The sequence below is a fragment of the Monopterus albus genome, unplaced genomic scaffold (assembly GCF_001952655.1).
Source record: "Monopterus albus unplaced genomic scaffold, M_albus_1.0 scaffold22.1, whole genome shotgun sequence".
In the NCBI taxonomy this organism is placed as follows: Eukaryota; Metazoa; Chordata; class Actinopteri; order Synbranchiformes; family Synbranchidae; genus Monopterus; species Monopterus albus.
The window spans coordinates 1,320,258-1,343,916 of NW_018127902.1; the positions used below are offsets into that span (position 1 = coordinate 1,320,258).

At 41.1% G+C, this 23,659-nt stretch overlaps 1 protein-coding gene across 1 annotated transcript in view; it reads right to left on the reverse strand.

Moving 5' to 3' along the window:
- The window catches only part of sh3pxd2aa (SH3 and PX domains 2Aa), a 126,310-nt gene that overhangs the window by 45,059 nt on the left and 57,592 nt on the right, over positions 1 to 23,659 (reverse strand). Inside the window, 2 exon segments of the mRNA XM_020594229.1 lie at positions 2,962 to 3,006; positions 12,879 to 12,904. Of these exon segments, the coding sequence (XP_020449885.1) occupies positions 2,962 to 3,006; positions 12,879 to 12,904 (71 nt within the window).

The following is a 23,659-nucleotide window of genomic DNA, read 5'->3' on the forward strand; positions in this document are numbered from 1 at the left end:
GCCTTAAATAGAAACATATGAGTGGACTAGGAGTGAGAGAGAGACAGAGAGAAACAGGGAAGGAGGCTGGGTCCATGTTTATGTGAGACAAAAGAAGAAAGCATTTCAGTTGGGGTTAGGCCACTGGATTCTCTCTCTCCTCTTCTCTGATGTTTAACCTTTTCAGTGCCAGCAGTGATTTTATTTACTGACTTCATATGGTCCAAATCAGATGGGAGCTGCTTGCCTGTCTGGCCACACAGAGATGAGGCATGAAGATTCAGATGATGAAAAAATGAAAACTCATACACAGTTATTTTTTACTACTTATAAATTACCTCATTGATTCCTTACAGGAGGGATTATAAAAGCAGTGGCCAAAAAGCTGATCATAGGAAATCATCAAGCAAATGTAACCCCCTCACATTGATACTGGACTGCTCGAAGTGCTGTATTTTAATCATGCGCTAGTAACACTCATGTACACTGAAAGCAATTTTTAAACATTACTCATACAACATTAGTGCACAGCAGCTGCAGTATGCTCACCGTGGGGTTAAGGTTAGTGACAGCAGTGTTAAAGAGCAACTTTAACTCTTTTAGCTTTAATGGGTCCCCTACACAAAAGTGCCCATCACTTATTTTTAGATGTTTTAATGATTAGAAATGATATATGACAGTCACCTACAGGTTATAAAACTGTAGCTCTAGTTTTAATGTCTACTGCCCACAAACAACTCAGATTTCTTGCCACTTGAAATCAAAAGCAGTGACAATGGCTTCCATGTGAATGTTTTTTTTATGGGCAAAATGTTCAAGGATACATTATAAATGTAAAATTTTTTCAGATATTTTTTGGGAAATATAGAGAACATAAATAGTGAATTGACCTAGATCATTAGGGAGACTGTACATGTAAATTATTAATTCAAAAACACCTTCATTGGCACTGAACACAGTATTTGTTCCTAAAGATGATACTGTAATTCCTAGGGAGTTTAGGCTGGCTATTTAAAAAAGCTGGATTTGTTCTTATGTAATGAAACTCGATGTTCATCAACATATTTGCACCTGCTGCAATATGTTCCCTTACACCAAAGACAAATCTTAGCCACTGATTCACATCATCATCACACTGACTGTGGATTGAATCAGACAAAGGCTCATCCCTGGCAAACGGCACTGTGTTGTCTTCAACCAGCCTCTTAGTGTCAGTAACAATTTTGGAGGTCAATTAGGAAAGACACAGTGTATTTTAAAAATGAATCTCCCTTTGCAGCAAGAAGCCTTTTTCATTCTTTTGAAAAATAAGACTGAATCAGATGTATAGACAAGGAGTACAGAGTAAATATGATGAAAACAGAGAACATGCAGTGGACAGATGGCAATAAACGTATGAAACTAGGCAGATTAAGCCTAGCTAGTCCATGGCTAACTGCTGATCACAAAGGGGCAGCAGCAGTGACAGTTTAGAAATGAAGTGTTCATTTCTGATGAAGAAAAACACAATCTTTGTGGCTGAGAATAAAGCTAAGCAACAAACATACATTGAGATTTGTCAGCAAATCTCTCTGTCTTTCCACTTTCCAGCATCTGAGAAAGTAAATTCTCTGCAGGCAGCATCTGAGTCTTTGTCAGACCCTGAACAAGAATTGTATTGTAGGAGTTAAGCTGTGCATATCCTGTGTGCTATGCTACTGTTCATTGAGATCTAAGAGAAGATCTGCCTAGCTTAGAACCAGTTCTGACTATGATTAAGTCTACTGAAGTCTTGAGACTCAAATAAACACATAATATGGGAACGACTTATACATGCAGCTGAACTCTGGCTTAACCATTTTATGAGAATTTAACACATACAACTCAGATAAATAAAAAGAGGCTGAAGCATTTATGCAGTGCTTAAAACATAAAGCAAACATCTCTACATGTTGTTACTCAAATAAACAGGCAAAAAACACCAGGGAATGCTCATGACCTTCCACCACCACCAGGCTAGACTGGATATTTACCTCTGTCTGCATTTAGCATTTTCCCAGGAGGTGAAATAAAGCAAAGGGACAAAAAGCGGAGAATGTAAGCAGCCTATTTGCAGGGAGCAATCAAAGTCAGCCTAAGGTAATAAAGCAGCACAGATCCAGACATTTACAAGCTTTATGGTGTTGTAATGGCAGCCATGCCTTTGAGACACACCATGAGTCCTGTTATGTGAATTCATGGACCTGTTACATTCTGCCTTGCGTGACAGTTTGACTGTTTTTGTTGAAGCTACAGTATGGCTGTTTGAGGTTATCTCCGAGTTGTACACTTAGTTTTTTCTTTGTTTGACGGTCTATTCAAAGAGGGATTTGTCTTGCTCCTAACAAGTACTGACACAGTGCTAGTTCTAATGGAAGGAAATAACATACAATATCTGTGTCTTGTCACAGCAATGCCTCAATTACATTTAAATGTCTTAAGGATCATGGGCTAAATGTTAGCCAGATGGATGAATCTGTGATTATATTTGTTCAGTATGTGTGTTTATACATGTTCTTTCTCTTGCAAACTAGGGACAACTTCCATTCTGCTTCTTCTTCTCTTGACTCATCATTACTATACCCCTAATGTTGGATGAGGTCACAGATATCAATTTAAAACCATGTTGCAGACAAATGTAAAGTAAGAATCTTGACGCCTGATTTTAGTCTAATGCCCCTCCTCACATGCAGATCTAAGGGTCCATGTCCTGGCACTGTGCCCAGCTGTTATGTTGGCCAGCCAGGTCTGCAGAGGTGGATGGAAAGACTGCAGAGAGAGAGGCTGGGTCTGAGCAGATGGGTGGAAGGAGAGGCTGATGACAGCGCATGCAAAGCAGACATTGATAAAAATCTGAAGTGCCAAAGAAATAAAATGAAAACCCTGCCGTGATGCAGCTGGAATGCTGCTCTGCCACAGCAGCGCATGCATATTCAACTTGTTGACACAGACACACAAGGCTACCTGAGGCCTCTTTCCTCGGGCTGTCTGTAAAGCCGTACATCCATACTGTAGACGGAGAGAAGAGAGGAGAGAAGCACAGTGAGATTAGTTTGACAGCATGCATGAGTAACAGTATGGCAGAGCACACTTTTATCACACCAAGAGGCAGACACAGACACCTGCACATTTAGCACTGGATCCGATGCCTGACCCTGCTGAGCTGGGAATGATACACACTCTTCTTCACACTGAACTGACTCCAGAGTTTTTGATGGTTAAAAAAACACACACACACAGAGAAAAACTAGCCACTCTTTAACTACTATGTATTACAAACAATCCTTCCATTTTTTTAAAGCCTTACTCAAACCTTGTTTTCTTCTACTGCAAGACGTTACCCATACTCCCCTTCCTCTATCTCGTCATATACTTCTCCATTTATTCCATCCGTCTAGCTGGAGCTCCTGGAATGTCTGAGATGGTTGTCAGCCACTTCTAAAGCTATTCCTGACTCCCCACCCATGGTCTTCAAAAACATCTCTGACCCCAGCCAGGAAATTAAACATCATGCTGACAAATTAAACACCTCAGAGAATTCGAAGACAGAGGAAGCACTGATCAAAGATCTGGGGTGCAAGCTAAAACTCTGAGGCTTCCTTAAGGCATCGATGATTAGAAGCTTGATTTGAGATCTATCAGACCAAGATAATATTTTCATGACTGGCTGTCATCTTTCCCTGGAGGTGAGCTACCATTACGGCTGCAGAAATACCTGAGAAACAGAACATAACAATATCAAGGAACTGAAACCAGGACCAGGAAAGGGCAGGTTACTGAGGAATGTCCTGCAAGAAATGTCCATCACCATGTCCTGTATACTTATATTTGACCTTATAATCATGTTTTGCTTTAATAATACAATACTAATAATCGATAAATAATCAATATTAGCATCAACTCTGCTTTATGTATGGAAATCAATGAAAATATGTTGGCCCCTTAGCACGTAAACTTCGGAGGAACAAGCAGTATCCTGCACTAGGACATCTGTACTATAAACAAGTGAAACAGGATGTCTTTTAAACAGATTTCAATGTGGAGCGACCCAGGGACATGCTGGCTATACACAGCATAATTACATCATGTCTCAATTTTTATTTATGAAACCCTACAGGATTTAGGATTTATCAAAGCTGCAGAAAGTAGCATTTACCGGAATAAGAAAAGGTTACATTTCCAGACTGTCACCCTCAGATGTACATTCCATACTCCCCTGTCACCTGTATGTGAAGCAGTGATGGTTTAAACAGCTAACACTTATCACTATGACTGAATAGTGGTTGTAGCTTGGCAATCTGTATACTCATTGAACATGTGAAAGTAAGGGCCATGACCCACCGAGCCAATGGTCGGCGGTTGGCCACCTCTCTGGCTTTTGGTGAGCGTCTGTTGGGGCTCGTCTTCCTGGTTTGTCCCGCATCGTTGACACAAGTCAGACCCTATCAGCGGCTTTAAAGTTGATTCAACATGTTGAATCGCCGGCGGCCTACTGGGCCTTGTCAGTGCTAGAGACCACCCTGATTGGCTGTTCAACTTACCAATTCAATGCAAGAGAAAAGAATGGTTCAGTAAAGCCTCTTCAGCCTGTGGCTGCAGTCTGCATGATCAGAATCAGAATCAGTTTATTGGCCAGGTATGACAGACACACAAGGAAATTGACTCAGGTACATCGGCTCTCAATGTGCAGACAGTAAACCAGCATAAGGCTGTGTAATATAACAAAATAGCAGTATCAACATCAACAACCAGTGCAAACAATGGAGAAAAAGCAGTATAAACAGACAGTAAACAATGCAGACAATGTTGATTGAAATGAGATAATTAGGGATAAAAATAGAGTACTTAAAACAGAGTACTAGAGACCTGTACGAGTCTGTATAATCTGTACAATGTATATATACACAGGTATTGCACTGACGATTATTGTCCAGTCATACTGTCGTGGGTTAAGTGTTCATCAGAGCGATGGCCTAGGGGCAGAAACTGTCCCTGTGCCTGGTTGTCTTGGCACACAATGACCTGTAACGCCGTCCAGAGAGGAGGAGTTCAAACAGATTGTATCCGGGGTGTGAGGGGTCTGCAGTGATCCTCTCTGTCCTCATTTTGACCCGTGAGGTGTACAGGTCCTCCATGGAGGGCAGGCTCACACCAATGATCTTATCTGCAGTCCTGACTGTCCGCTGAAGTCTGTACTTGTCCTGTTTGGTTGCTGAGCCAAACCAGACAGTGATGGAGAACAGACTCAATGATTCATCTGTAGAACTGTATCAGCAGCTCCTGGGGCAGGTCGAACTTCCTGAGCTGGCGCAGGAAGTACATCCTCTGCTGTGCCTGTGCCATGATTTGATTTAGGGCAGCTTCTTCTTGTTTTTCACCTCCACAACCTCCTTTCTTCTTCCACAACCAAAAGACCAAGGACAGAGAATGGCATTTGTTGAACAACAGGTATTCATTTGTGTTGAACAACAGCTGCTTTGTTTACATTGATTTGTTTAAAGCTTGTATTGCCGAATTCTAACTCTTCTTCTTTCCCTTTCTGAATACAGTTACTGTCACCAGCTGGTAGGGGGAGTTATTTCCGTCACGCAGGGGCAGAACGTATGTGCTAGTCAGCCATTGACTGTAGTTTGTGTGTTATGTATTAGTGCCACACTTTCAATCCAACTAGCCCAAACAAAGCCTTCGTGAGGTGACGCGAAGGTCAGACTTCATCGCTGCTAGTTCTTTCATATTGGCTTTATCTGTGGCAATTATCAAAAGTTGCTATACCACATTCTTAGACTTATACGTATGCTTTGATTATAGTTTTGGATATAAATTGTTCAACTTTTTTACTTTGGATAATATTTTATTTAGTCACTATTTTAATACAGATGCATTGAACAGGTCATAATGACAATGTTAGCATGCTGAATGCTGAAAATGAAGAAATGACACCCCACCCCAATTATCACATTAAATATCATTGCTACAATTGCATCAAAAGTTTGAAACAAGTCTACAGATAAGTGCATCTTCTCTTCATCCACTCTAGACATCAATATGTGGAACAATTGTTTTTAAATTTATTCCTTTCCAGGTACTTTGTGCCTTTGCCCTCTGGCTTTGCTGAAGCACAGCAGTTACAAACCCCAATTCCAATGAAGTTGGCAGAATACAATGACTTGCAAATCCCTTTTGACCCATATTTAATTGAATATACCACAAAGACAAGATATTTAATGTTCAAACTGATAAACTTTGTTTTTTGCAAATATTCACTCATTTTGAATTCGATGCCTGCAACACCTTCCAAAAGAGCTGGGACAGGGGCAACAAAAGACTGGGAAAGTTGAGAAATGCTCAAAAAACACCTGTTTGGAACATTAAACAGGTGAACAAGTTTATTGGAAACAGGTGAGCATCATGATTAGGTATAAAAGGGGCATCCCAAAAGGTTCAGTTATTCACAAACAAGGATGGGGCATGGTTCACCACTTTGTGAACAACTGCATGAGCAAATAGTCCAACAGTTTAAGAACAATGTTTTTCAATGTACAGTTGCAAGGAATTTAGGTATTTCATCATCTACTACCTATAATATCATCAAAAGATTCAGAGAAATCTCTGCACTTAAGCAGCAAGACCGTAAACCAACACTGAATGCTTGTGACCTTCGATTCCTCAGGCAACACGGCATTAAAAACAGACATCATTCTGTAAAGGATATTACCACATGGGCTCAGGAACACTTCGAAAAACCATTGTCAGTTAACATAGGCGCAACATCTACAAGTGCAAGTTAAAACTCTACCATGCAAAGCGAAAGCCATACATCAACAACACCCAGAAATGCTGCTGGCTTCTCTGAGCCCAAGCTCATCTGAGATGGACTGATGCAAAGTGAGCTGTGGTCTGACGAGTCCACATTTCGAATTGTTGTTGGAAATCATGGACGTCCTGTCCTCTGGGCTAAGGAGCAAAAGGACCATCCAGATTGTTATCAGCACAAAGTTCAAAAGCCAGCATCTGTGATGGTATGGGGGTGTGTTAGTGCCCATGGCATGGGTAACTTGCACATCTGTGAAGGCACCATTAATGCTGAAAAGTACATACAGGTTTTGGAGCAAAATATGCTGCCGTCCAAACGACATCTTTTTCAGGGATGTCCCTGCTTATTTCAGCAAGACAATGCCAAGCCACATTCTGCACGTGTTACAACAGTGTGGCTTTGTAGTAAAAGAGTGCGGGTACTAGACTGGCCTGCCTGCAGTCTAGATCTGTCTCCCATTGAAAACGTGTGGCGCATTATGAAGCACAAAATACAACAACGCAGACCCTGGACTGTTGAGCAACTGAAGTTGTACATCAAGCAAGAATGGGAAAGATTTCCACCTACAAAGCTTCAACATTTAGTGTCCTTAGTTCCCAAATGCGTATTAAGTGTTGTTAAAAGGAAAGGTGATGTAACACAGTGGTAAAAAATACCTCTGTCCCAGCTCTTTTGAAAGGTGTTGCAAGTATCAAATTCAAAATGAGTGAATATTTACAAAAACAATAAAGTTTATCAGCTTGAACATTAAATATCTTGTCTTTGTGGTGTATTCAATTAAATATGGGTCAAAAGGGATTTGCAAGTCATTGTATTCTGTTTTTATTTATGTTTTACACAATGTCCCAACTGCATTGGAATTGGGGTTTGTATTAGACCATGTATCAAACATCAAAGACATCTTACTTTTCTGTTAATAACATTTGAATTATTACAGCCCACTACAATTGTGACATACTGTACAACACAAAGCTGTTGTTCAAATCACTGACAAAGTTTCTATCCATGTTTGTGAAAAGGATCATATAATTTCAGGGTTCTCTGTGCACTCAGATTTAGCTTTTACCAACTACATCTCATTTTATGGCTCAGAGTGCATGAAAACATCTAAATCCCTTGGCTAATGTATATAAATTAACAGTCAAAGACTTTTTTTACACTTCATGAGCAGAATGCTCTATTTGATCCTGGCGAGTGCTGCCCCTGCTGAGAATCCAGCAGCTCTTCTCTGTTGACTCACGTGAGATAATAAAAGCCAGATCCCCTCCCACTATCCACCAGAGTCTCAGGAGCTTTGCTGGATTGATGTTAATCCCACAGAGAGGATATGGGTTGGTCCCAGGTCAGGCAGGGTCAAACCTTGCTCACTAACGCCCTACCATGATTATTACCCACCCGGCTGCTCTCAGTGTTAGCACTCAACATCTCCCTACTGACTCAACCCTGCTCCATACATACACACACAGATGTCTAGTTCCTTCCAGGTTTGGGTGATAAAGCCATAAACCAACAGAACCGCTGGTGTTTCTGTGTCCACTTGCTGCTGTGGGTTATTTTCCTAGGCCTCAAATGTTTAAATTAAACTGCATTTAAGGGCTTAGGGACAGTGACAAATGGCATCTTTTCTATCTAAGTTTGGATTGGAGTGGATTATAATCTTTGTATTAATTTAGTGCATTGTGTTTTGAAAGAAAAGTCCCTGATTCTGTCCATCAGCAATATCAAACCAATGGCCTGAGGACTGTAGGGAGTCTAGTATCTTTTGAGGCTGCTCACTGTAATTAAATATCTATATATGACCTTTTTCAAACTCTGGGGATCACAGGAACCAGTTCCTGCTGCATTTCACAGCAATTTATCTTCATCCTGTACAATACAGTCAAGGGACATCACATTAACACTACATTTTACAGTAAATGCAAATTACTTACATTGAGTGTACAGGTTACTAAGGTTTTGACTCTTTTATTGTGCTAAACATTGAAATTACCAAGGATTCACAATGGAATTCTGCACCAGAAAAGCATCACCACTGAAGTTGCACATTTGAGGAACACATTTGAGGAAGGAGAGGGCGTTTCTAAATCACCTCTCTGTATGGAATGCCATTCACAGGCTTTCAGGGCAGGCTTGTCAATCACCAAAGAAACAAAAGACGACTGACTGGCAGAAGACTATGTGACGGCAGTTCAGAAATATGTTTGTTTGTTTCCTCAACCAATGTTAAAATTCTGCCGCTGTAAAATTACACTTTCCTCTGCCCAATACAGGGAAATCTGCTCAAAATAACACAGCTGCAGCTGTGCTCATTTATATCATCAGGGCAGGTAAATGTAAAATGAAAAACTGTGGTGATTAAATATTTTGTGCATTTGATGGTGACTTGTGGCAGGTTTAATCTACAGCAATGCTAGCAGCTCCATGAGGATGTACCAATTTTTTCAGGCAAAGGGTCATAAACCAAAGTACTGGACAAATTTAAAGTTTGACCCGATGATAGTGCTGGATCAGCACTAAAGCTTTTATAATTCATCCAATGACAGACATGAATGTCTGTAGCAAATTTCATTGCAATCATTTGTGCATCATCGCACTGACTGAGCAACAACATTGCCATTTCTAAAGTTATACTGCTAGCATGACTTATAGTTCCCCCACTGGCATTTACTGGGTTTCAGAGTTTCAAACATCTGAAGTAAAAAGGGATTTTGGGAATTTAGAAGTGCTAGGGGAACGTCTAACCATATCAGAGGGAGTCTTTTTAAAAAGTATGTGAGATAAAGAAGATGAAAAGCAAGGCTGAAAGAGAGGGTAGAGGTGAAGATAGAGTGACAAATATAGAACTAGAAAGAAAAGATGCAGACACATCTGACTGCAGCCTTCAAAGTACAAGGTCTCATCTGGAGAGTACACATAAGGGACATTAACCATCAACACTGTACACTTTAAGTGTTTAACCCCAGGCTCATCTTTATCAAAAAGGCACAAAGAAAATAAGATTAGAACCTTAAGAGATCATAAACAAAGACAGACTGGGCATCCAACCTCATGATGCTAGCTGAAGCTACTACCTGCACACAGTCAGGAGTTCAAATGATGAGCCTCTGTCAACTGACAGCAAGACAGAGGAGGCCTAACAAATCACAGCTAACCAGTATTGATCCGACACTCGTAAGAACACACAGTGGCTAAGCATCGTCATCACTAACAATGTCAAACCATGGGCAGAAGCTAACAAGTATTGATACAATTTTAGCAAGAAGAACAGATATGAAACTACTGATGCCCTGCTGTGACACAAATGTTTGCAGTGACAAATGAAATGTGCAGACAGGGTGGTGGGGGAGTGAAAGGGTCTCTTGCGTTAGCCATGACACCATTCTGGCAAAACACAAACAGTAACAATGACAAATAGTACTCAGCCCCAGCTGGTAGAGTTGACACTATGAGGTCAAATCACATCACAGGTCACATGTGTTCCACAGTGATCACTGTCACCTCTAGACTGTCTAGACTCTCTTGGCTCTCTATTCTCTTCCTTAGTCTGTTCCCTGACTTAGCCCTCCCATCAGGTTTTATTTTAAACACCACTTCCTTCAGATTGATTGAAGACGAGTCACTGAGACATACTAAGTGCTGGACATAACTGCAAGGCTCTGTCATATTTGCTAAGCCTTCCTACTATAAAGCTGGAAAAGACCATTAACATTTTTCTGCCTAAATCAATATTCACTTTACCGTATCTTCAACATTAATGCAATAGGAGTGGGCTGACATTATTATTGCTGCAATTAAATGCTCAGTGTGATCTTCAATGCGTCAAAGCCAACAGAGAGAAGGGTTTTATTATGGGTTCCTATATAGAGACAGGTAATGGAGGTTGTGTGTCTTACAAATGTGTCTGTTGACAGAGGAGCTTCTGACAGTACAAACAACAACCGGGCTCTAAGACCCTAATAAGCACAGACGGCTTAACAGATATGTACACACAAACTGCCCTTGTCCACTAAGCCTACACTTGTAAAAACACTAATGCACACATGCATACTGACACAGCCCTCCTCCCTCCTCCAAGTAACAATATACGACTGACCATTCCAACGTCAGTCTGAAATCTTATCCACTGTGCCACGTAAACAAACTAGTGTTTGTCTGACAGTCTCAGCCACTGTGGCCTCAGCAGTTCAAACAGCACCCTCCTCCGTTCCCTCAGAATCTGGCCCTCACATGGAGAAGCACGAGCTCCATCTGCACGCAGCACTGCAAGGGAGGAGTACAGGGTTGTGACACCTGAAAACTCCCTGGACCTGACCCTAAAACACATCTTGACAACTATGTGCCCTGCTAACTTGAGGTAAGATGAAGCAGGAGGCAAAGACATAAAAAATGAATTGAACGAACATGAATGAATTAACTGAAACACAAATTTTGGGTGAAATGATTTCAGTTCTGCAGTTTCAAGTGTTATGAAATTGTTCTTCACCTTTGTGACTGGGTCTTAAATGAAGCTCATGACACTAGATGAAGGTGTTTTTGAGCTATGTCATAATGTACTTTATGCCACTGGGAACGTATTACAGGTAACATGGGAAAAAAGGACCCGGAAATCATTCAAACCCCAAACAACTTTTTTCCACTAATACATCTGTTATGCATTATCCATGTTGCCCCTCTCTATTACTGACGTGATATTACACAATGGTGAGTCAATAAATACCCAGTTTATGTGCTGTGCAAAGCATGAGTTTCTTGAGAGAAAAACAAAAAAACATAGAAACAGCTCAACAATGTAAGATGTTTTCCAAAATACTGAAACATTTGTTTAAACTTAAATAAAGATATTAATAGGAAACTGGCCTGAAAATATGAATAACAATGAACAGTGAGAGGAAAAACTACATTTAACTCTACACCAACAGCTAAGATTAGTTGGTGGCAAATAAACATGAGCAACCACAACAAGTGGATATTATGTTTTTTGTCAATAAAGAAAGAAAATGTTGTCATGGTTACAAACGCTTCTAAATGGGAAAGTGTATCAAGGACTTATACTGAGAGCAGCAGCTCAAGAAACACATGATAAGACAATGGATCGCTATAATCTTTTCATTTACATCACCATATATACAGTATATGTAAAAGACGAATGCTGGCAAGTTTGGAAGATGAAAATTTAGTTTTCTCCCATAATGTTAACATTTTGTGCAAGTTCTTGGCAAAAAACTACCCAGAGAGGAAAGCAGGTGCAGAGAGTACTTCGGTGAGAGAATCCAACACCTTCCTTTACACAAGGTACAGTTTCCATTCAGACAGATTGCAGATTTTATGTAATATTCCAAAAGTAAAGCACACTGACTACACTGACTGACCTGCTTCATGTTACTTGAGGATGCAACATCAATCACTGGGTTAGTGTAGCATCCAGCCCAGTCAGGTGACTTTGTGTCAACTTTTTTGTGTCGACTGACACAAAAGGTATAAAAGCCACCTGTTTCAAAACATGTTGTGCTACGCTAAGAGGATGTAGAGAATAAAAACACAAGCTGGTTTATCTACAGAAGCAATCAGCTTCCAAGAAATCAAGTCACTTTGAAGAATGTGGATGTAATCGAATTGGCAGTGACCTCACTGGAACTAGAACAAAACAGTTCCTTGTATAAAGCTCATAGAGTGCCTGTGCTTTTAGTCCATGAATAAACTCACCATCAATTGCTTTTGCAATACCAAGTTTATTTTGAGCTCCTAAGGAACTATTAGACAAATCTGAAACCCCACCCTGGACTGCAAGGCAAATCCACAGCCAGGAGGAGAAGCCTTGAAAGCTTTTGGAACGGACCTCAAGACAGACTCAATAGAAAGTCCCACAGAGGGACGAGTAAACAAACCACACACTGACATCACGAGTAAGAGACAAGACACGAGAGAGTGTTTAGGAGTCATACATCATGCAGCATAATGTCCCCTCATGGATCTTAAAAAGTGGTTTTGTTAAGAGCATTAAGTTTAACGAGAAAGGAAAGTGAAGTTAACTTTAGGGGAGGAGAGCGAAGGAAAATAGGTGACTTACCCGACTTGCGTTTGGAGCCATAGTCCCTGAGGGAGAAGCAACACAAGAGTGACATGGTTAGTGACAGCAGAAGTCACTTGGTCAGCAACAAAGCATGTAGTGACTGTGTGTGGATTCTGGTACTCCTAAATGACAAAAACAGGCAACTGCACTCATGCAAAAAACACAAGTGCAATAGCGCACCAACAAATGCATGGGTTTGAGGAAGAGAAAGACAGAGAGCAAAGGATGAAAAGAGAGGGAGGGATGACTTTGGCCAGCTGCCCGTACTCCCCGCAACAGACACAAATTAGTCACATGACTGTACAGCGGCACCACCATCCTCTTCCTATACTCCTCATCCTTCCTCCCTGTCTCCCTTCTTCACCCTGGAAGCAACCTCTCCCCCCTTTTGAAAGAAGGAGGATCACTTTAAGACACCTTGCATAATGGATTCTAATGGGATTACACCACAAAGCTAAGATGGGGGAGTTAACACAGAGTTGTGTGTGAGGTTTGCTATGCTAAGTGTGTCTGTTTCTGCACTTGTCAATAGTGACTTTTGGACTCAAGTAGCGTGGCAGCTGGGTTAAAAAAAATTGAAAGAGATCAGGTGAAGACAGAATGTGCTGTCTATAGAAACGCAGACCTGACAATGTGTCCATCTTCAACCCCCCATTCTCCCTTTTTCTTTTCTATCCTTCCCTTTGTTTTTCTCTTGTGGTGCACAAAATCATTATGTCAGTTTTCCCAAGGGCAAATCAAAATCCTCAACTAATCTCAAATGTAGCCAGCTGCAGTACAGTTGAAAATGAGACACAAGTAGGGCAGGAAAGCTGAAGCAAGATGCTGCAGTGAAGAGCTGATTCTCATTAGAACCTTCTCACCGGTGTGAAAATAACCACCATATAGTCGCAGAAACAAGGTATGAAGACCAGAAGGTGAAGTGGGTTTTTGATGACTGATAGCAACATGGCACTCATTTTCAAAAGGAGTACCACACTGTAGCTAATGGCTGCACATTTTGGGATAAAAGAGGGATGTGACTGAAGTAAGAAGATGTGTGTAGGTGCATCTGTGTTCATGTAAAGTTAGTATATGTATGCCCACAAGCGATGCACTGGGTATACTGTGAATGGTCGTTGCTGTTCCCCTACAATTGAGAACCCAGCTGCACGGACCTTCTCGGCTGGGGACAGCTGACCTCGCTGGCCCCTGTGGTATAGCTCATTTCACTAATGAAAGGCCTCTCATGTTGTCAGGTATGATGCAGAGCAAACAGACCTGGAAGATTATACTGATCTGCCAGGAGAGCAGAAACTGCTCAGGGCAGCATTACCGGTGGACCAAGCAGTGCCCTCTCACGGCATGAGGTTAATGAAAACCTCATCTTGCTCTCGCTGCGACTGCACTCAAGCTAATAAAGAGATACACTGACATGTACACCGGCTGTGCACATAAATACACAAGTGTTCTAGAAGAGCGTGTAATAGCACACAGACAAGACAGCCCACATGCATGAGCAAAACCAAATCTCATTTAAGACAGAAGAGCTTCAGCTTCTTCAGTGTTGCTATGCTCATCCTAACTTTTTTTTCTCCATCCCTTCATCCATTCCCCTGCGATCTCTTTGTGACTGGCCACAGTAGATGAATAAAACCTTTATACCGACCTCTCTGCCAAGATCACTCTGTGCTAGCAACCAGAATATGCTTCATTGTCACCAAAGTGGGACACAGTGAGAGCAGGAATTGACCCCTCGCCTCATCCCATTCATCTCAAGCCATGCTGGACACATGATTTCTAACACATGTGCAATGGATAATACCGCAGTCAGCGGACAACGACTTTCAATGTGTTGTACTGTGAAGTGTCTGGATGTGTCTCAGTGGAAACTATGTTGTGGACAGACCGAGCCACTGAGTTGGCACAATATCTGCCAGTATGTTTGCCCTCTTTGCACTAGGCTTGCTGCACTGGTATTACAGATGCAGATATCCTCTGGATGTGCTAGGGAATGTTTTATATTTCCAAGAGAATGTCACCTGCTGTGTTTTCACATTTCCATTTGCACAGTACTCTTTTCTTACCCATTCTTAGGCAAGGAAAGTTTATTTATATAGCACATATTCATACACAAAGGCAATTCAAAGTGCTTAATACAATATACACAAAGAGATAAAACATTAAAATGCATATAGATAAAACATTCAAATGCAAATTAGATACGAATGTTAAATGTAAATTAACAGCAACAATGGCATTACAGCGCAAAGTAGCAACATGCAAGTGTAGATACCTAGTACTTTAGGTAAAGCTGTGGCAGACTGTGGATTCTCACTGTTCTTATTATAGTTTATATCCATTTACTTCAGTCTTCCCAAGACGAACCTCTGAGTACTTTAATACTAGAGACGGTCCTACTTTCTTCTGGAAAATTGATGAATCCATTGCCGGCTCAAATGTACTGTCACAAATTAGGTCAGCTAAGGTACAGAATTCAGGACTACCTTCAGCTTTATTCAAAAGCAAATCTGGGTCTGGTTCAGCCTTTTCTGCAACGCAGCATGACATCATCCACCAAGGTGCTGTGTTGGCCAGTCACACACATGCATCAAGTGCACATTCCTGGTAGATTGCTTTGTAACACTGTATTTCTGCTGTTTACCTCGAGATTGTCATGACCACAGATAAAACAGATGCCACCATGATAACTTTCCAGAACGGAATAATCCTGTCTGTGAGTACTACAAACCACAGTGGCATTGTGGCATCCAATAAGCTTATAGCACAAATCTGTTCAAACAGTACATGAAATACTTTACCATTTCATTCAGTTTACAGAAAACATACTCTTTATTTGTTTGTTGAGCAACACGAAAACAGAATCTAGAATAAATTCTTGGAAAAGCCTGCACAAAGTATATACACATGATGACATTTACCCAAAATACAAGTGACCTGATGGAAAAAGTACTGCCCTTCCCCCAGCCAAACTGCAAACATAGTTTCATGTACATGCTGGATGCCTGCTGGGCTAATTGAACAGGAAATGATCTGCCCTGAGTGACAGTACAATAGGTGCCAGTGTGGGACCTGGAAATGACTGGTTGTAACTTAACAAGGAGGTGAGGACAGGAGCCAATGAAAGAGTTTTGTTAAGTGGAAAGCAGCAGCAGCATGAAAAGTACTTTTCTGTAGTCATTCCCAGGGAGCCTGTTAAGCGATTCATGCTGAGCATGGTTTGAAAGGCAACCGTGACCTCAAAGCACTATAAACAAGAACCACTCAGGGCAAAGGTGTAGGCTAAGCAGTTTCTGGTCCAATTGTAAATATCTATCTAAATATCTGTGGGTGGTTGTTGGCATTCATATTGAAAAAAGACCTCAGAACAACAACTGCATGACATCCACGGATGTCAGGAGGAAAATATTATTCAACACGCAGGCACATTAGCCATGCTAGCAACTAGCAGCTAATTACAACAGCAGCTAATTAAACCCAAAACTAACCAAGTTTTGAGCAAGAAGAGACATTATTTTTTTGTAAAAACAAAGAAAGATGTTTAGCTTGTTACCTAAACAGCTAACATTTAAGATTGTATTAGGATATGGCAGTGGGTGTGCAGCTGCTATTTTGGGCTTTCTTTACAGAGGTACAGTTTTTGAGACATCTGCAAAGCATTACAGCAAAAAGGAAGGGCAGAGTGGGGCAAAATACAGACAGAAGGTGGGAGGATGAAGAGGGAGAACAGAAACACTGAGTCCAGACCAAATCCAGTTACCCAAGTTACCAAAGTCCCTGAAGCTGAAATCATACTCTTCCCTTGAGGGCTGAGCATCCAGGTCAGACTGCCAGCTTCTTTCCTACAGTACATCTCCAAAAGGTATGGTGAGGAGGAGGCAAAGGGTGAAATTCAATGTGCAGAATACATTTTCTACTTGTGGAGAAATGAATAACTTATGTGGTTGAATTTCAAAGCCATGTTTTGGTCATAATGACAGCATGTTTTGCAGTTAAGATTTTAGCACTTGTTGTTTGAAGAACAGACAGAGTTTCATAATCTTTATTGGGTTTGTTGCCAGTGAAGTAAGACATTTTCATACTCACATCAGAAGCATCCAAATGATTTTAGTTTAACTAGTACTGAGCCCTGGTATCTGGGGTGATGCAACTATCATTCATACACCTGTGACAAACAAAATGGAATTTCCCATGTTTAAGACATTTAGTATATTTGTGGTGACCGATTATTGCACGGACACATGTTGACACGTGAAAGCAGATGCTATTTTATATCAACAGTGTTTTCGACACTTGCTTGAAAGTATGCACTAAGTGACTAAAGGGCATTGATCTGTTAATGTGTGTATAAATGTATAAATCAGACAAAGGGAGACATAGTAAAGAATGGTATGTATATCTTGAACAAATATATCAACACATGGGTCCTGTTGCATACATAAAAACACACACGCAATTTGTCACAGCGTATTCACTGACATTCACAGCTCCATAGAGCAGCAGCACTTCCATCAATGTCTTGTCAGCTCCAGATCTCTGAGCCCTTGACATTGATTGTCAAGCTAAAACAGACGTGAATGAGCATCCTGCAGCTGTACACGACAGGCGGGGTCGGCAGACTACAGAGGTTCTAACTATAAAGGAGCATAAATATGATATGATAGCTATAATTACATGTATTCTTCTAAAACACTCTGGGTCAGTGGGGCTTCGGATCCAAATAACATGCTCAGACCCCATTATACTTGTCTGCATAGTCTAGTAGTTTTATTACTGTTAGATTTATTCATGGACAATTGCAGTATACGCTCGCCTAAGAAATAAGTAAATAAACACTTCCAGAGATTTGGCTCTCTCCCCCTCACCTTGTCCCTGCAGCCCACAACCCACTTCATTCCTAAGTGACGCCAAATCCAGCCCTGAGCCTTAACATTCCCACCCACATGCCTACCTACTCTAAGCCCCTCAGGAGCCCCAGATTACCCTCACTCATCCCATCTTTTAGCCACCATCACCCTGACAAGGCTAAAGACTAGTGTGGATGTTAACACTCCAGATGGGGTTCAGGGAATCAATTAACCTTAACACTCTGGTGTACATTCAGGAACACTCCAAAGAAATGGCTGCTAAGGGATTTTTATATTTCTACACCGTGATTCTTTCTATTATCACTAAAATCTAATTCAATCACATTTTCTCAGTGCCCAGGGTGAAGTCTTCATATAACTTGCTTTGTCTGGCCAAGAGAACAAAACATATTCAATTTTTATTCAATTTACTATCAAACATGACGAAGAGAGTGAGAAGTTAGAACCAGTGAATGCTTAACATTTCTGCTGAAACATAATAGTTAAATAAATACATAATTGTGAAACCACTGACCTATTTATTTTAAAGCTTGTTTAATAATAAAACTGTGTTTTTATACTGTACATTATTTTTGCTTAATCCACAACAAAGTCAATTTGAACACAGATGCTTTCAACAGTGGTGTGGGAAGCACACTGTGCCTTCATCACACAATATGTAGTATTTGTCTGCCAGACGGCTGTCACTACATTAAGGCATTACATTCTCTTTTTCCTATCCAAGCCTCTATATAATTCAGTTCCTTTTTGGATTGTAATGTTGACAGCCCTATTCTTCTTTCATGCAATAAATAATTTTTATCTCATGCCTACACCCAGATCCTAAATCATATTAATCCACTGCTCAGCCCCAGGTGACCATGGAGTGGTCATTTGGATGGTAATGTTGGAATGTCAAATACAGACTTTGTCTGAGAGTGCAGACATATGATGTGGTACATGATGTCAGCAACATACACAGAGATAAGGTTGAGTGGTTTTTATGCTGCAGGTCAAATAAAGGCTTCCTGTCATGGTCAGTGAGAGAACTGGATGCACCTATGCCCCAATACTTTACTCTCACAAAGTTACACAAACACATTATCACCCTCAAACCGCAACTCAAAAACACCAAATCTTTTCTTGCCCCATCACCAGAGGTAAAACTCCAACTTAAGTAATCCCCCACTGGGAGTCCAAAAGCTGACCAATCACACGGGTTCATGACTTCTGCCAGTAATAACCTGATAATCTTGCAGCATTTCTCTCCTTTAGGGACAAGCCAAGGTCGATTCCTATTGTTATTCATAGAGAGGGTTGCAAGGGGGTTGTGATGAATGATGATAACATCACCCATGTCAACACTCCGGTAGCCCACTGGGGGCATTGGCTAATAATTTTCATCATGGCTCAAATGAAGTATGCGCATATTAATAGAGAAATTTGTCAACGTTATCATCTGCAGAGGACAGATAATGCCATTTAGGGTGATAGTTATATGATGGTCTACCACGGGCCCAGACAGATAAAACAAATCACATCCCATACCGCATGTAAATTGACTTGCAAAATGCAAGATGTGAGAGAAATGCTAAGTACTACGTAGACTAAGTACATACAGAAAGAAATGAAGACCAGACTATGGATACATTTACAGAGGACAGGAAGTTCTGAGGAGGTTTGTGAAGGGACACAAGATTAGACCTGTGACTGAACTGTCTGTACTGTGGAATACACGTTCAGGTGGAGAGCTAATGGATAGTAGAATGGGAGGTAATGCAGCTGTGTGAAAAGCTTCTTAGATTTCTGCAGTGAGAAGATGCAGATGCAGTGCATGACTTAGCCTAGTCCCCAGCCTTTTCTGCTTGTGACTCTTCAAAGGATAATGAGTCACATGGCCCATGTGTCTTTCAACAACACTCACATGCCCATGTATATTTATACTGAAAGAGTTGGTTAATAATAATTGTTCCTGCAGTTGATGAAGAGGTTTACTCCAGTAAAGGAATCCCCATTCACTTTCCTGACTACAGTGTGAAGGGTCTGTTAAAGTGCCTGTTAAAATGTCGCTCTATAGACTAAAACATACTACTGATGGAGTTTAATAAGAAGACCATAAGTGTTATTGACAGTAGATCTATTTATACTGTTGATCAGTTTGATAGTCACAACAGATGTGAAATACTGCATATCTTGTCCTCCATCCCATCCATCCATTTTCCTCCGCTTATCCGGAACCGGGTCGCGGGGGCAGCAGTCTAAGCAAAGATGCCCAGACCTCCCTTTCTCCAGACACTTCCTCCAGCTCCTCCGGGGGGATGCCAAGGCGTTCCCAGGCCAGCCAAGAGACATAGTCCCTCCAGCATGTCCTGGGTCTTCCCCAGGGCCTCCTCCCGGTGGGACATGCCTGGAACACCTCCCTAGGAAGGTGTCCAGGAGGAATCCGAAACAGATGCCCGAGCCACCTCAGCTGGCTCCTCTACTCTGAGCTCCTCCCGGGTGACCGAGCTCCTCACCCTATCTCTAAGGGTCCACCCTGCGAAGGAAGCTCATTTCGGCCGCCTGTATCCTGGATCTTGCCCTTTCGGTCATGCCCCAAAGCTCATGACCATAGTTGAGAGCCCATATCTTGTCCTTTTTTAACAAATACGATACGATATGGAGATGCTATGCTGCTTCGTTGTTTTTATAACATTGACAATACAGAACTTTGACTTTGACTTTTGTTTATTTTCAATACAAAATAAACAAATACATAAATAATAAGAGCTTGAGGACAAAGTGCCACCAAGGTGCTGTAAATGTAACCATTACTGAGCTGTAACACAATAGTAATCTTTCCATAACAGACTGTTTCATTCAAATAACATTAGGTGACAGGAAGAAATAACATGACAGTATTTTAAAAGAAAAACACTAAGATTGAGGGGAAAAAAAACAATTTCTTACATTCTAACCTGGTAATCGTCTCACAACAAATTAAATTCATCTTGCAACAAAACTAATAGTCTCATCTGTAAAGGAGTTTTACTGGAAAGTTCCCCTCTGTTTGAAATTGCCAAAAATTTCTGAATGTGTGAACAAAGTATGTGCTTTGACACATAAGGACGTTATAAAGCTGCTATGATACGGTTTATCCTTTGATATTGGGCTTTAGCACCACAGGAGAGAAATGTTTTTGTAGTTTTTATTCTGCAGGACATCTGAAGGCATCAAAGGCAAACAAAAATCCCAGCGAGCCAGCTAAAGTCAATTCAAAATACATTAAACATCAAGGATGCTCGGCTTCAGAAAGGCGCAAACTGATTGCACAAGAGTGACATCAGCTCTGAGTCCCACTTCCCGCTGAGCTGCAGTACTTTGCTCCACACACAGGGTCAACTTCACTCAAACACAAGCTGAGAGGAGAGGAAAATGTAGCTGATGGTGGGATCTGCTCAGGGTCCGTGTGCTTGTCTGAGCTTTGATTGATGGGATTGATTCCTTTGCTGCACCGCGAATCTTATCGAATCAGCCAGAAAATGCAATCATACATAATGGAGTAGGAGCACACAGGCTATAAAGACATGACCCCTGTAATACAATTTTATGTGAGTAGAATTTAAAAAAAAAGAGTTTGATGTGGTCATACAAATGGCACTGAGCTCAGATTGTGCACCTTTCTTTAACCAGTATGCCAATATATTGCATTTGTTACTTCATATTGTATATTGATCATTTCTAAGTGTTCTGTAGCATGTCCTGAGATATTGAGGGATGGTCAATACACTGTTGCCTTTCACTCTCCTGTTTTAACCTCCTCACCTCCCTAAGGATCCCTCCACCACCCCTCTTTCCTTCCTTCTTTTCCAGGAAGTGATGACATGGACAGGTGTCATCACCCTAGCATCTCCAGCTGTCCCAGCCCACACTATTCATCACACTCATCTACACTCTGACCCTCCCAAAGCTATTACTGTAGCAAGCTGAACCCCACGTTGACAACACCTTGTGAGCAAATATTTGAGGGGGAGAGCACAAGTGAGTCAGACACTGCATTGATTTGATGGGTGTTTTGACTGAATGCATTAATGTATCATGATGATGAGAGAAAATATAAAGATGAGCTTGTAGAGAGCAGAGACAGTCAGGAGGTACACTCAAATAACCTGACAGCAACAAATGCAAGCGAGGCCAATTTAGTCCTTGTATCTCTTTGGGTATGAGCACAAACATTTTGAATTCCAACTGCATGAATTGTACAACTGCTCCATTTGACACAGACTAATAAATGCTCATAGATGAGAGCTCATACATGCATACACACACCCACACACACTTTTGTTTTCATTCTTCGTAGGGAATTGCATTGCACATCAATTGCACATTGACTTGCATTAATTTCCTGGAGGCTTATCCTAATCTTAACCATAACTGCTACTGTCCTTTACGCTAACCTTGACCTAACCCCACCCTAACCCTGTTCTTAAACCAGGCTGTCACTTGGAAATTCAGGGATGTACACATACACACAAGACCTCCACAGGTCACTATTTAACCCCACTGACACCAGTGCATCAGTGAGTGCTAATGACCCTAATGGTAAGGGGAATGAAGCAGTTTATCAATTGACTGAGTCTGTCGCCTGTCTCTTACATGCAGCAGACAGACCAAGTAAAGCTCTACAACCTTGAATGGGCCTGAGTTTTGCAGTGTATTACAGCTGGACAAAAGGAACATTGACATCAACTTAACATGTTGGTCAGGAGTCAGTGCCTGTCTATAGTGATACCTATTTAACACTAGACAGAACTCAGAGAGTGCAAACCTCTGCAAAGAGCAATACACTCAATCTGATTGCCCGAGCATAAGGACCTACCACTGGAATTTGTAATGATGCTGATAATCACTATTAGTTTGAAAGCTATTGAAGAAAAACAATAGACATGAACAATTACTAAATACCACAAACGGCTAAATAAATGTCCCATGCAAACTGACATGTGTACTTACTAGCTTGATCAGATAATAGGCACTCACATTTCTGAAAATGGTGGAAAAAAATTCTAAACTGGCATTATTTGGATAGACTGACCACATATTATCAGTTTAAGTGGTTGCATAGAATACAGTTTTCCCTGCCTGTGGGTTGTCACCTCGCTGGGCTCTTTCAGTTGCTGTCTCACACAGCAGGGTGTACTTACAATGAATGGGCAGCTCTCACTGGCCCAGGGATTTGTCTCCATATGTGCTCGAAGTGCTCAGCAGCGCAGCTATGACTTTCATCACAAGGGGGCCACATACAGTCAACAGCCTTTCCAACACTCACAATGGCAAGGAATCTATTTTAAAAATTCCAGGATCCTGTTGCTGATCCAGATCAGCACCAAAGTCGAATGAATTGTTCTGTGGACCATACCCTGCCTTTCCAATACATTTAATCAAAATTGATTTATTACATTTTGAGTTGTGCTGTTAACAAACAAGCCAACAAATGCCACTAAAAACATTACCACCGCCTTTGGTGGAGGTAATAAGAGGACAGAGTGTCTAGATATTCCATTACTTTAAGGACAAAGTAGGGGAAATATGACAACTACTGTGTTGTCAGTATCAGCTTAAATATACTGTATGTATACCTGAATGTCACAGACATAGCAGTGATAGGAGATCCCACTGTGTGTCCAAGGTGAAGCATATACTGTAAATAAAACGGAGAACACTATGGGACCCAGGACAAATCCACAAAGACCCTCACAGGTGAAAAAAATGTAACTTAAATTATCACAACCACAAATGTGCATAAACTGGCCTTAAATCTCTTGATTGGGATATTGTGATCCACAGTGTCAAAGGCTGCTCTGACATCCAAAGTATTCCCCAGCATCACCATGCATCAACATAGCATTTGAGACTCTAAAAAGACCTGTTTTCATTGAATGCAACTGACAG